General features: G+C 41.3%; 1 protein-coding gene across 1 annotated transcript in view; it reads right to left on the bottom strand.

Moving 5' to 3' along the window:
• Positions 1–15,063: 15,063 nt before the first annotated feature.
• Positions 15,064–15,687, bottom strand: part of LRAT (lecithin retinol acyltransferase (phosphatidylcholine--retinol O-acyltransferase)) — a 1,282-nt gene continuing 658 nt past the window's right edge. The window contains exon 2 of the mRNA XM_009283322.1: positions 15,064–15,318. Within this exon, the coding sequence (XP_009281597.1) occupies positions 15,064–15,318 (255 nt within the window). The remainder of the gene's footprint in view (positions 15,319–15,687) is intronic.

Here is a 15,687-nt window from a genome sequence, read left to right as displayed (position 1 = left end):
GTAGCGCCGCCTCAGAGCCCCTACTGAGGGAGGTCCGCTGCCTGCCTGCTGCCGTCGCCGGCTCCCTCCCTTCCTTCCTTCCTTCCTAAAGGAGGGCCGTTTGTTAGGCTCACCCTTTGCGCTTCAAAACCCGGCGGGTCTACTTTGTGTTTTTTAGCTTATATCCGCTCTTAAAGGGCACATTTGGGCCTTTACGATATGCTCCAGCGTGCGCTTTGGCTTCAGGGAGCGCTTACGCTCATGCAGGTCCACGTTGACCAGTAATACTGAAGTGAAATAGGTCTGTTTTCAATCCTTACTGTTTTAGTCAGTATTTCAGCCTCTTAGAAATGAACATTAGCTTAACAACAGCTACAGGCACTTCTCAAGCCAGTTGGGCTGGAGGCCTTGCAGTTTTAGCAAGCCTAAACTGAACTCCCATCAAAACTCCTTCGGGGTCACAGCTGTGTAGCTGCAGGATGGCACTTTGATGGGCACATATCAAATGCGCCAGGGTCAATAAAGAGTATGGGATTAGTTTGCGAGTTCTTCAATTTGTTGTTACCAAAATGTTGTGGCCCATTTTCCCCATCTAGCAAATGGAAGTCTCTCAGAGCTAAACTACTTTCACAAAAGACTTCCCCTCCCTTTTCCTAAGATTTAAATGCTCAGCTGTACTTATTAATAAGACAGAGGATCCCAGAAATTTTAACTTAGGGACATGCAAATTCATCTTCATTGTGAATATGTTCCAGAGCTTTTAGCAATCTAGTTTTAAATATGTACAGCCATAAAACTGTCACAACATCATATTAGACATTTACCTATTCAAGTTTGCTTATTTTTCAAAGACAAAGCTTATTACCCTTTTATTAATAAAGGGATGATAAACTAATCATGTATTTTACAAATGACGTGTCTCCATTTAAAAGTTCTGAACGACCAATGTACCAAAGCTATTGCCTTCAAGATTAAATTTCACCACCTTTTCATTTCAGGTGTCCGCTTGTTTTTTGACCACATCTAAATCAGCCACAAAGCCTCTAATAGGAATGAATTTGGGGTATATTAATTTAAATAAAGTTTGGGGCATTTCCGACTGCAGCTCAGTGTCCCTGTTACCTTGGAGACTGCTCACTCCCTGGCACAGAACTCCATGTGTCTCAGTTGTTACTGCTGGTGGGAAGTACTGAAAGAATGCGGACAATCTCTTCTAAGTGAAAAAAAAAACCAAAAAACAAACCACAACTCCTCAGCATTTTCTTTGTATTTCATGTAAGTGACATCTTAGTGGATGGGTTACCACGTACAGCCATTTCTGGAGCACAGATGACTGTTTGCTGCTCTAGGATAGAGGAGCTGAACAGCTGCTCAGCTGGAAATGTTAACCCGTTCCAGCACTGAACAGCAGAAGGTCTCAAGGAAAACATACAAATTTGCCATCAGGTTTTTCACTTTATGACATGACATGAATAAAAGAGAAAATCAAAATAACCAAAAAGTATTCAACAGCTACGTTATTATCTTTTATTAAATACCAAAGTCAGATGTAGGAACTAAAGACTCATTTGGTTTTCTCGATGGCCCCTGCCTCTGTAAAAGAAATTAATGATCCTTTTCTTCCTTTGTTCCCCCCATGCTAATTGGGTATCAGAGTCCTCACTACCCCCTGGCCCACAGGTGCTAGCTGCTTTTTTCTCTCTGGCAGTCTAATTGTTCAGTATAATTAGGTTTTACTAAGAACAACTATTTCTAACCTGTATTTGTCTTGGATTTTGCTGTGACTCATGATAAAGTCTGAGCTGAATATATTTTATTTTTTTTTCTAATAAGACAAGATTTACAAGGGAATACAATATTTTTATTAAATCAAGCAGTATAGCTGATAACTTCAGATCTTCAGAAAAGAGTTTGCACACCTGAAAGCTTCTCATGGCTAAGTCAAAACTATTTATTCATCTCGGCACTCTCTGAAACATCGCTTTTCTTGTATTACAACAAGCAGAATCCTCACCAAGCAAACCCTTCCGTCAATCTCCTATTTTATAAAGTTAGGTTTAGTTACTTTTAACCTTTATCACAATGTGTAATTCTATCAAGTTGGAACAGTTGTAGCCTCTCTCCTCTTCCAGGTAGGCACTGCCCCCAGTGAATTCCACCTTGTTTTAATTTCTTCCCCTTCTCTCACATAGTACTTGATTGCGTTGTGCACTCAAAAGACATATCTTACTCATTTATCAGTAGCCATCGTTTGGGTAAGTGTGGTAGAAGGAGAAGGGCAATTAACATTTTAATTCCCATTTCTAGGAGTGACAACTGTTCACAGCAAAGGGACAGTTTCTCACAGTTGTAATTTCTTTCTCTCTCCCCATACGTATATGAATACCACTCATCCAAATTAATGCCGTATTTTAATTCACTTATTTTTAATGAAGATTTACTAAGAAATGGGAAAGAAGATCAGGCCCAGAACAATGTTTGTTACTTATCAGAGTATTTAGCTTTTTACTGCTTTACTGAATCAGTACCTTAGTACATAACTGTTTTAACTTTTAAACCTGATAAATGGAAACTTACTTTAGGCTTATTTTACAAGAGCTACAGCCTAATTTACAAAAAGCATTTGGCACAAATTCTGGTTAGAAAATGACTTTAAATTGCAAATAATATGCTATTTGCCCTAAAGCTTTATACAGTTCTTGTTAACACTGAGTTAGTTTCCTCGTGAAATGTCTTTCTGAAACTGTCACAAATCTGATGGATGAGGAATGAGGCAGAGTCCTGCCAAGATTATGACATTTATTCCTTTGGCTAAATTTGAAAATGTGAAAGAGGCCTTTTTCTTACACGTTTTATTTTACAGCACTGCACCAGACAGTTGCTTTTCTTTTCCAAGTTATTTTAGGTAGCTGTAACACAGAAGTCCTTGATGTTTTAACTTCTGTTTCATTGGAATGCTAGCAAGCCCCAGCATATATATTCCTGGAGTGGGCTATTACTGCAGTTGTAATATATTTTAATAGAAGCATAAGCTTTTTTGTCAGTGTAAATTTTACTATGGCCTGGAGCGGGAAAAGAGGGTATGTAGTATTTCTGCACTCTGACAGGTTTGATATGTAGGTAGTGGAAATACTTTAAAAGGAAGCAGACGTCCTTTGAAGTTTAGACAAAGGTCTCTGTAGAAAACCTAGACATAATATGATTGTAAATCTGATTATAGTAAGCTGTCTAGAAAGACTTCGTTTCAGTCAATCAGTTCATTTTATTTTGGGTTTCATTTTATCAAGTAGCTGCAATGCCTGTTCAGTAGGATCCTCCTAACAAGGCATCCCAGTGCCTAAAGGGTCTTTTTTCTTGAAAGGTGCCGTTTGTTCTCGTTCAGCTTTCTGCCTTAAAAGAGTTGGAATCTTTTTTAATTATAAAATTACAAAATCTGATATTGCTGGAATAAGCATTTGGGGGAACAGAATATTAATTGCAGAGAAAACATCAGACAGAATTGCTTTCTTCTTTTTGTAAACCACTTTGAGACACACATGCCATATGATTTTAACGTGCAGATATGCAATGAATATGAAAAAATGGATCCTGAAGCATGTTCTGTCTTCACTTAGATATGAATATCAACAATTTCACTGTTAACTGAATTAAATCAACTTTAAGCCAATATTGCTGAGTGTAGAGTGACGTAAAATGCGCATAACGACGTGTATAAAATCTCTTCGCTTGTTTTTCCCCTCATTACCTCCAGAACTATTGCTTTCTGCTCCCTCTGTATCTCATTCTAAAAAGCTGGACCCTATGCGACAAAGCCATACCTTTAGTCACTGAGCGAAACAGCTGTTTTCTGGCAATACAGCTAACCCCCGGGGGGAAGGATCAGATGGGAATTGCTGAAAAAAGTAACACCGCAAAGGGTCGGTGGAAGAAGAGGTGAATGTCAGGAAATAGAAGGGAAGAAAGGACGGGATGGAGGGAAGGGCCAAGGGAGATGGAGAATCCTGTCCTGCAGTACTGCGGTCTTTTGATGCTCCACCGTTACAGAATGCTTTCCCATCTGCTTTTTAGGCAGACGTTTTAAATGAATTCTGAAATGGCAGTATATCCTCCGCACGTCCGTACAGCAGCAGTTAGAGAGGTTTGGTGTTTTTAGCGCTTCTGAAAGTGGCTACTGCCCCAACAACTGTGAAACCGAAGTTTTCTTTCCACATGGACGTGAAGCACAAAGAGCTACGGAGTGGCCTTCCTTTCATCACACCGCTGGTGTCTTAGTCCTCACCAGAGGGCTCAGAAAGATTGGAGACAGTCTCCTCTCAGTCACTGCTCAGTTTTTTTATTTCTCTGCAAATATTGGCAGAAAATACTTGAATTTATGGTAGCTTCTGTGAAAGTCTTAGAGCATGTTTCAGCATCGGAACCAAACAGGCATCGGACATCAAACTGTAAATCTTTGGTCATACCTGATCTCACCTAGATATTAACTGGAAGTTTACCAGGGAGGCTAAAGATTTTTATATCGCATTACCTTTTGAATATTTAGTAATTCTGGAAATAAATTACATTGAGTGCAACAGTGGAGAACAAGATTTAATTTTTACTTTTTTCTAGATTTAAATATTTAAAATACCTTAACTGTAGTTTGAAAAGTGGAAGGACTCCACTCTTTCTTTAGGCTGTTCATACTTGGCTTTGAATTCCAGGTAATTCTGGGAATCCTAAAAGGCATTGATTTATCAAGCCCACAGCCCTTTAATTTATAATCCAGCTGCTGTGAGCTGCTAACTAGCTTTTAAGTCGGGAAACTCTGGACTGTCAATACCAATTATAGTTAAAGAACTTACGATGCTTCTGTGTAATTTTCTTTGTATTTTTCCTGAGGCTTTAAGGATAAAGTTCTATGCTTGGAGACACAATTAAGAAAATCTGAAGCAATGTAACCTTTTTTGTGGTTTTGTGTGTTTCTTTCATTTATATATATACACATATTTATACATATTTGTATATTATACACACCTAGAATCCCATGACTTATCTTTGGGGTTTTTTATGGTATTCATTAAGAACAGCTAACAGAATGACTTTTAAATGCTTTTCTGTATCTAGCTATTGTCTTTCCTGCAAAGCCTAGTGACACAACCAAAACTGCGATGAAAAACTAAAACAAGAACCACTACGTTGTGGGCAACTATATAGAAAATCAGTGTTAACGCAGTTTAACTGTTCCTTCCTGATTTCTGGTTAGATGTTACAACAGTGAACCAGGAATACAAAATCAACATTTCTAAACCTACCTGAGCAGTTATGTCGACTTAGTAAATATCTGATTTACCCGTTTTTTAAATTCAAGTTTCATAGTTAACTTCCCAATTTGCTGGAGACAGTGCATTTTCCTGAATGGAATAGAGCCACTAGGTGGGAGTATGTTATCTTAAAAGAAGGTTTGTCAACGCCGGCTGGTTTTTTTTTGAAGTTCTGCACCTCCCTTTTCCCAGCATCCGGGAGATGCTGCAACACTGTCCACACCGTGTCGAGTTGGTGACCGATTTGGGAGGTTTTGATGCTGGTGTCCACACTGGATGCTGAGGAGACACCGCCCGCCTTCCTGCTCCTTCAGCCCAGGAGGACTCGAGCTGGGGCAAAGGCAAAGGCTTACTGGAAGTGCCACCCTTCAAAAAGCGGATCTCTTACCCAAACAAGGAGCACAAGCACTCTGCATAAGCTAGTTACATTGAAAGCCCCAAGGACGCAGGCTAACATCGATTCAGAGGATCACCTTGCTAACACAAAAGCTAATAATTAAAAAAAAAAAAAAAGCCTTGTTAAAATATATCAAAAGCCAGGCATTTGCCAGAGAGAGAACTGACAGATGATATAGGAAGGGCCTTTTGAGGAATGAGGCTAGAGGGAAAAAAAAAAAAGTTTTTTTGTAGCAATATTCAACACAAAAATGATAGAGAAGTTTTCAAAGTAAGCCGGTTCTTTTCTACAGGCACTAGAGCCTCGCATTAGTCCTAAACTGAGGGGTCAATAAAAGGCATTTTAGGACAGATGAGTAAACTCAAAGTAACAAACTGACAAGGCTGGGTGTATTCAAGCCTAAAGAAACTCCAGGATGATATTGTTGGACTGAGAGGTGTAACGTGTAATAAATTTCTGAGGGCAGCCATGGTACTAGAAAAATGGTGCCAAATGAGCCGCTTTCCGAAGAATTTCAGCACAAATTTTTGGAAACTGCAAAAACTCTGACTTCCGCATCAGGAATATCTGAGTTGTAGGACTGTAAGTGGAAAAACTGAACACAAAATGATTATTCATTGTTCCCTGTAGTACAAGAAGGGGAGGGACAGCTAACGTAGTCATCAGGCAGCCAATTTAAAATAAAGTGCTTTTTCATATGTCATAATTAATCTTGCCATAGAACCTTTCGGAGGCCAGACAGATAAGCTAAAAAGGGAGTAAGACAAGTTCACGTAGGGTAAGCGTATTAAACATGATGAAATGAATGAAAGCTTTAAAGCTGGAAGTTTGTGAATTGTTGCTTACGGAAATTTTTGGGAATATATTAAGACTCTGCCTGTACCCATACCCTGTCCCTAAGTGCTCACTGTTGCTCATTGGTGGAGAATGGTAAGGGGCTAAACCGACCTTCGGGTATTGCCAAGTTCATTCCTGTGTTCCTGTGATGCTGAAAAATTTGGCCCTCATCATAAGCTCAAGGCTCTCAAAGGTAGTTAAGTTGTTAACAGTGTCCTGTTGTCTTGCTGCAGCTCTGGATTGAGAGTCCAGTTTTCCTAAAAATTAATGGGAGTAGTTGTGTTCACAGAAAAAGATCTCGGAAGCCAGCTGAAGAGTGCATTGCCTAGACCAGCAAAAAAGCTAGGTAGAAACACTGGTGGCAGCGCAGAAGCAACCATCTGTAGGCAGTTGTCTCAATAGATTTGAAAAACTACACAAAATTAAAAAAGCTGCACAGTTTATGACCTGTAAGATTCTTCAAATCATAACTCAGTGTAAAGTTCATCGTGATCGGGGGGTTCATTTCTGAACATCGTTATTAAATTTCCACAGGTGCAGGATTTTGGGGAGGTCAGGGAACGGGTGGGAATACTTCATACTTAATCTTGCTCCCTATGAAGACAGTGACAAAGCTCCTGTTGATTGTAGCTGGAAGAAACGTAACCCAATGATGCTGTTGCAATAAAGAAGCTTGGAGTACTACCTACTCAATGGTAGATCTGGTAAATTACTGAGAACCTGTCCTAATGGGATAATTTTAAAATATGCAGTGCTAGTAAAGTGCGGGAATACTTCATACTTAATCTTGCTCCCTATGAAGACAGTGACAAAGCTCCTGTTGATTGTAGCTGGAAGAAACGTAACCCAATGATGCTGTTGCAATAAAGAAGCTTGGAGTACTACCTACTCAATGGTAGATCTGGTAAATTACTGAGAACCTGTCCTAATGGGATAATTTTAAAATATGCAGTTCTAGTAAAGTGATTTTTTTTTTTAAAGTAACTTCTCTTTTTTTTTTTTATTAGGATCAAATGGTTTTTGTATAAACAGATGTCTTACAGCTCATGTTCCCTTCCTGGTCACAATTAATACAGTGAGCTCACAATTTGTGTCACAAATCCAGTGTCTTTCCCATAAGAACAGACTGTTGTTGCAAGCACAAATTTGTATTTAATTGCAGGATTGAGTACTGTCTGTAAGACAGCTTTTAACACAAACATTCCCCAAACTGAAAAATGCAAACTAGAAAGTTACTGAGGGAAAGTCATTTCTGTAACTGGTTTGGGTGGATATTTTCAGTTTGCTTGTAAAAAAACCTCTTTGCAAGTCATAAAAACCTCCTTATAATTTTGAAACACATTTCATGACTATGCATCAGGTTTACTGCCTGTGCAATTCTCAATGCTTTAACAGTATTAGAGTTACTGGAATTGCTCAAAGCCATCAGAAATAGAAATGCTCCGTTCCTCACTGGAATTTCGGTTCATTGGCCAAGCAGAATTACTGCTTTCTCCAGGCAAGTTTCTGAAAAGACATTATTTCCAGTCTACACCCTGTCTGTCAATACATGATCAAATTGTCATTCTAAAATAGTTACTTGTACAACGGAGTGGTTCTTTCTTACATACAGTGTGACCAAACCTACTTGCTGTTAGAAATTTGCAGTAATAACTAAAGGAAGATAAAAAGCTGTCTTTACCATGCGATGATCACTGCTAAATGGCTGATGTACTGGATGAAGAGATGTTACTTTTGCCTCTATTTGTCAAGGCCATGTCCTAGTTTATTACACATTTGGATTTCCAGAGGAGCTGAGTTCTGTGCACATCCTCAGCTTGAGGAAAGGCTGAGGAATGAGACGTGGCAACATGACCGTGGATATCACGGGCTACATCTTCACGTATACTTCAGGCATTGCAGCCTTACACACTTGCCAATCATCAGTCCCGAGTGAGGCCTTCAGGCTCCTCTTCCAAAGCTTGGGAAGAATTAAATACCTCGGGAAGGACTCCTCAGGAACCGGCAGAGCTGGAACCTGTGTAAAGTAACCCGTGAATAAAATGAGGCTTGGCTTGGAATTTAAACAGTCTGGGGCATATCTGCATGATTCAAAGCTCTTGCTTCAGGTGAGTTGGTATGACTGCAAAACAGGACAGGATCGTGAGGTGCCATCTGTTCAGGCTCCAGAAGTGGCAGAGCTGCGATAGCATGATGCTGAACCAAACAGCCTTCTTCCCCTACAGCTAAATGCAGTTCTACGTTTTTCACAGCTATGCTGTTTCTGGTTCTGGGGGCAACCAAGTCATCGCTGGCTCCGAGCTACTTACACAGTGCACTACCACGCTGTTTACACAGACTCTAAATGAATGTGGTTGAAACCAGGTGCCTCCCTCCTCCTGAGCATTCACTTGGAGCTACGTACAATCTTGTCTGCAAACAGAAATAGCAAAAGTTAGTCTGTTTAATATCTAACTCTGATCTTTTCACCAGGGGTGCAGGAGACCTCTCATTATCTTCACACCCACATGTCTTCACTTTTGATTAGAATTAATTACTAACTTTTTACCTACTGTGTGGCAGTAGCAGACCCACCCCTGCCTGTGTTTCTATGCAGTACTAAGTGGAAATGCGCAGGTACTTTCTGCAAAATTGCAAGGAACACAGGTGCAAATCTGAGTCGGGTCTAAGACTATGCAGAAGCAGAAGATAAGGCGGCTTGGCAAGTTTAGCAGAGCATAACCCTTCATTTGTGTGTATTCTTAATTATATAAAATCGTATACCTCCTTAGCCTCACAGAAAACCCTGGTTTCACAGGCAGGGAAGTTGCCTTCTGGTAACAAACCACGCATTTTATTTACTTGGTACATCCAACGCAAGGAACCCACAACCTTATGCAAATATTAACCAAGTCTTGCAGCTGGCCAGAAAACAGAGATTATTATTGTCCCAGTTATAGAAATGGGAAAGAACTAAAAAAAGATAAACTATAGGCAATAGTTAGGGAGGCATCTGCTTTAACTAAAAGCATTTGCTTTAACTAAAAGAACACTGCAGCAAAGCAGCAAACCTTTGATCTAACCTGATAGTCTCTCCCTTATTTTTACCTGAATGTTTTCTGAATGGCTGCAGTTTGTGTCGTGTCAAAGTCAGAAACGTCCCAATCTTGGCATTTCTAGTTCCTGGCTGCATCTAGGGATCTGGTTCCCACTCAGAACCTCACTGGGGCCCATAGACCATGAGAAGCGACACCCACCTTGGTGGGGGCAAATACGCGGAGCCCAAACAGAGCTTGTTCCAACACAGAATGGCCAGAGCGCCATTTTCTCCTTCTAACTCAAAGCCACAGGTGTTGCCCGACTTGATTAAAAAAAAAAAAAAAAATCAATAATCACTGTCCTAACCATAAGATAGAATTAGAAAAGGTGAAGGGTAGCCACCTCGTAGCCTTATCCGAAGTCTGGTGAATCTCCTGCAGGATGGACTGAGAAGGTCATAGCATCGTAGAATCACTTGGGTTGGAAAAGACCTTTAAGATCATCAAGTCCAACCGTTAACCTAGCACTGCCAAGTCTCCCAAATCCCCAGAAATGCTGTAACCATCACATTTTTGCACTCTCTATAAAATGGTATTGATATTTCCATTCAAAGTGCTGCTCAATCAGGAAGGGACTCAAGGTTTTGGGTAACAAATGGGGATGTCTACCTTAAAATTCTGGCCAGGTTAATCAGCTAAACAAGGTCACAAAATAGATTTGTGTATTTGTACATGGTCATCCATACTTCTGTTTGCATGATCCCAGATGCAGCCCCTGGTAACTAGTGCTCTCTTGGAGCGTGCCTTGGGACAAGGCAGGCCAGGGAACACTACCAGTAGCCACTAGAAGTGAAGCTACACTGTACCGGTGAGGGAGTTTAGCTCCAACATGAGTCACAGTGTACCACCACGTAGTCAAAAGATGGGCCCTAGCCCATTTGATTTAATAGATTAGATTATGGCCTGTGACATTAATGGCATACCTCTCAATCTAAGGGAAGGCAAATTAATCTGTTTAATCTCAGCCCTAACATGCAACCGCATCTCAGGCCCCCTAAACTCCAGCTGGGGACAGAAGAGCAGACATCACTGTGCCCAGCATGCCCAACTAAGCAGCATCTGAGGCACACACCTCTGCGTTCACTGGCTGGTTCTTCAGCACACTTAATATGCCCTGCCCTTGCAAGTAAAGGAAACCTACGTTATCTACCTCCCGCAATTTCACTGCCTCATTCAGACCAAGCCCGTAGTTGTAGGTGTTGTGATGTAGTTGTAGGGGACTATGCAGCTGATTTGCTCCAAATCACACTATCACAGAGCAGCCAGTGACTCTTCTCCAATTCGCAAATACGCTATAGAGAAGAGGCAAGTACTAAAACAAGGAACAAGGTCACAGGGCTAAATAAAGTTCCCTAAAAAACAGGGAAAACATTAAAAAGCTACAGAACATCTCACAAAAAGATGTGATTTCTACCCTATGAGACACAGTAAACATAAGTCACCAGTTTTGTCACAGACAGAACTGTGGTACTGCGATTGATGTAATTCTGATCTAAGTCTCCTAAAGATCATGCTACTTTCCCCCCTTCTCCCACAGTCTCTGAGCACTCAGGACCAGATCCTAAATGTTCCCTTGGCTTCAGAAGCGAAGCTATGCCACGAAACACAGCCCACAATCAATTTTTAAGAAATTATGTCAAAAAATAGCCCTCATACTTTTAGCGATATATTCCTACAGCAGAGGAGATCGTTTATTTTACCAGCACAGCATTCTGAAAGATTTCTGTAAGGCTTACAGGAGAGTGCAATGCACGACAGCAAAGAACTTCAAAACTAGAAAGCTTTCATATCTTCACTTCCCATCAGTAAGCCCATTCACGACAGTTCAGTGCTCAGAGGGATCAGGTCCTAAGCTATTACAAAGCATAGGGAGCAAATGGTTCCTAGAGTCATCTGAGAACTTTAAAAAAAAAATTCAATGGAGAAAGAAGATGCTAAACTAATGACTGCCTAACACATTTCTGTATCATTCAGTGGTGTGTGATGCTTTATTTAATGTGAGAACGTACAATGACTAATACACCGCTATATCATTTCTGGAGATCACAGTTCTAACGTTTCTTGTTGCTGCAGCTTGCTTTCTAAAACCTGTCTGGACGATGTCAAGTCACACACAAGTTTAATTCCCTCTTCCCCATCCCCTCAGACTTTAACAAGTATTGCTATGATTTTGTTTTCATTAAAAGCCTCAGTGGTATTTATATGTAGCATTCTCGTTCAGCACAGGAGGACCCAAAGGTGAAATCAAGAAGCAGATGACTGTTCACCACAAAATGAGTAATCATTTATGTTCCAAGCTAAAATAAATACAAACAGAAAGCTCACTGTTCTAATGTCTTCATTTAGCAACTTGCTTTTTTTTTTTCCTTTTAAATACAGGTTTTGTAAAAACATTTCAAGCCTTGTGAATGCGCATTTTATTTTCGTTTTCTTTGGAAAGCCTGAAATGAAACATCTATCCTTTTAACTTGATGTCTTCACTACTTGCCTTTCCCAGTGGCACAGGGGTGATGGTTATACTCCTCCATTACATATTCTGGTTTAACCACACAACTTTTCAAAACAGCCCCACCACTAAAATGAGCTGCAGCTCTAGATTTACACTCCCCATCACCATCGCTTACAGTTACCAATGAACAATTTCACTTCTAAGCACACACGTTTCCGAACAGCTGAAGTGCTCCACAGTTTTCTGTGTTTTTCTTATTATAACTAGCTCGTTCATTTCAATGGCATCACAGTTGAGCTCAAGTCTGAAACGCAATGCTCCACCTAGGGCAAGTGCTTATTTTTACTCAAGTAATTACAGAAAAAAAGTTGACACTGACATTTACCAAAATATTTCAGAGCACAAACATCACCCGCTGAGCTGAACATGAGAATTCATGCCTGCTAGTCTTGTTTTTCCCCTCAGAGTATGACTGATTTGACTCATGCCTGACTTCAACAAAATTTTCAGGTCTCTGCTAGAATTATAGTTGGTAGGAAAAACTGCTAAACATGCAGCTGAATTTCTCTTCCGCGCCCACGTTACTACTTGTCTCTGATGAAAGGATACAGCAGGACATTCTACACCATTTCAGAGTATTTCATAAGCTAAAAACCATACACTTTGAAGGAAAATTCTCCACTAATACAGATGGAAGTCTGCAAGGAACCGCTTTCATTTCTCTCATAGACAACCCTAAGAAAATCCCAGCTTGGTCCCCCAGTCTAATTTGGATGCTTCTTGCTCAACAGCATTAGCAAAGCAGGAGCATTGGTCCTTTGATACTGAAGCTAGAGCAGGAACGTTGCTCTGCCTTCCAACAATCCCACTTACGATTTGGTTACTGGTCATGACCCCGTTGTTTATTGTGTAAATGAATCATAAGAATTACTGGAATTCTTATAAATCCCAAGTAAATAAAAGGGGAAAGAAAAGCCCACCTGTAATCAGACACCATGTAACTGCATGTTAATGGACTGCTCAGCGCCCTACTGGGATAGGTTAGAGAAATGCTAAAGCATTACACTCAATTTCAAGAGGCCGGTAGACGTTTTTAAATGAATAAATTCTATTTATATAATTACAGTAATGACTACAGTTCATACCTTATGCACAGCAAGTAAAAAAAAACCACACTAGAATTTATGTAAATATTACTAATGTGTACACTATGAAAAAGCAATTCATGTTAATTAAAAAACACCTTCATTTTAAAAGTTTACCAGAAACAGTTACATGGAGCATTGCAATCTTTGAAAGCAGAACAGAAGTTGCTTACAAGGATCCAAGAGTAATTGATATCCAGCTGCTTTGGGGCTGGGCTGGAGACTGAACGCGTACTGAAAGCTGGGCTGAAATCCCCTCTCGGTTGATGGCAGCAGCAGTCATGCTGCTGTTTTCTATGAGCCTGGAATTCCACCCCAGTCTTTACATTCTTCGTCGGTTGTAGTGGAGCAGCCAGAAGAAAGGTGATTAGAGAGCAGCCAAGTAGACTCACAGTTCAAGAATCCAATCTTCAAGCAGCTGTGAGGTCTAGGGGAAGGAGAAGGGGGTTTATAGCGCAGCTAACACGAGTCTCTCTAAAAATGGGAAAAAGCGGCCACTTCAGTAGCAGAGCTGATGACAGGATACTGAACACCACTCATAGAAAGAAGTAAATCTGAGGTTCAGTCCTTGGTGAAGACACCATCGTATTCGCCTTTGACTAGAAAGGAAGGCAAGCATAGCACGTGAACGTGTGAGTGCATGTATCGCATGCAAGTAATTCCAGGAGCGGAACAGTTTCTCTGCATACATCAAGACATTGCTAAGAAAAAAAGTATCAAATGTTTTCAGCGCTTAAAAAATTGGCTAGATTAATTTAATTTCAAATGCAACTTTACACATTCTTGATAAACAGAAAGGCCTCAACATTGAAGATGAAACATTTTTAGCACCAACTACTGGCTTGCAAGTGAATATTTATTTGCAAGAGATGAGTATAGAAAGACATGTCGTCTTTCACCGAGAGGCATCTTGTTTTAAGGCAATATCCAAAACGACAACATAGCCACCGCAGAAACTGCTCCAATGATCCCTGATGCTTTATGGCACCCACACGGGTCCCATTGCTGACGGAAGGTAGGAACTAAATTGGCGTCTGTCCTCCTCCTCCCCGCCATGTGCCCTGAACGCTGGAAATTTCCGACGTTTGTATGTCACTACTTGTCATAAAGCAAACTAGTTACTTCCTGTATCCCCTAAAACCCTCTGTAGCCATTTACATTAGCCATACTAACCACTATCAGTAGCAAGGAGGATGCTGAGGAATCGCCGTCTTTCCTTACCTCTAACCCAATCAAAGAGTTGTTCAATACAGCAGCGAGTGTTTTCGCAATTAATACGAACGGGAGATCCCCAGAAGGGATCTCAAAGGACTGTAGGCAATCCAGCCAGATGTGCTACTGCAGCACAGAGCACCCAGCCTAGGGTTGGTTTTTCTTCTTTGCTATCAAAAAGGATCAGTTTACTTACTTGCATCTCCACTAAAGGGAATTTTAGGAATGGAGACAGCAACTTCTGAATCTATCAAAGTAAGAGGTAAGCAGTTTGTTCTCGATACCCGTCACTCTGTGGTACTCCATCATCAATTTTTATTAATAGTTACAGCACCTGGGTATGCAGCTAAGAAATTGAAGAACATGAAGGATATTACCAGAATCGCTTATGGCTAAAGGCAAGGAACAGAACTGCATCGCAACCCTACTTTTTCATGATTTAAAGGTGTGTTAAAATGTACCAGCTGAGATTTTCAGGAAATCTGTTATTTGGCTTACATAGTAAGCTATGCCTTGTGCACCGTGTTCTAGACAAAGTTGTATTTAAAAATGGCACACAAGGTTAATAAACTAATTTACGCGACGCCGATGAGTAACCTGTGCTTTCATAAATACAGTAGTATACATCCTATGTACAGATGCTGGCCGCGAGCCTCCGGGAAGGCTGTCAGCCAGCCATCCACAGAAAGAAGGGAATAAAGATAGTGGGGAGCGTGGTGGAGGGCGCCAAACCTAGGCAGACTATTGATGCTAATCCCACAAGCACTGAAGCAAGAACACTCCTCTGGTCCCGAATAATCATCTTCACAGTCTCACAGAACTGAAAAGAAAGGAAAAAAAAAAAAAAAAAAAGGAAAAGATGAGGGTTAAAGAGGAAAGCTTTAACGGGACAGCTGGAGATGCCCACTCTCTCCGTTACAGACTAGCAGTTAGACCCCAGCCCTCGCGCGGGCCCGCTGCAGCGCCGGTCCGGGCGAAGAGCGGGTCGGGCGCTGGCTCACGACCTGCGCTTTTAGCCCCAGTACTGCCTGCTCCGGCAGCAGGAACGAGGAGCTTCAGAGCATTTTAAGAGCATGTTAATTGTCTTACGAATTCAGCCTCGCTTTCCTCGCCGCTTGAAGCCAAGGGAGGCCAGGCTACCCGCCTTTCCGAGCGGCTCCGCACCCGCGGCAGTGTCGGCTGCGGGGAGAACGGCCGTCGGCTCCGGCCGGGGGCGGCGGGCGGTACCGGGCAGCAGCTCCCGGGGGCCCGTGGCGGCGGCTGACCTAGTTTCGGGGAGCGGAGCGCCCAG

Source organism: Aptenodytes forsteri, unplaced genomic scaffold (assembly GCF_000699145.1).
Source record: "Aptenodytes forsteri isolate BGI_AS27 unplaced genomic scaffold, ASM69914v1 Scaffold6, whole genome shotgun sequence".
NCBI lineage: Eukaryota > Metazoa > Chordata > Aves > Sphenisciformes > Spheniscidae > Aptenodytes > Aptenodytes forsteri.
This window is presented reverse-complemented; position numbering and strand designations above follow the sequence as displayed.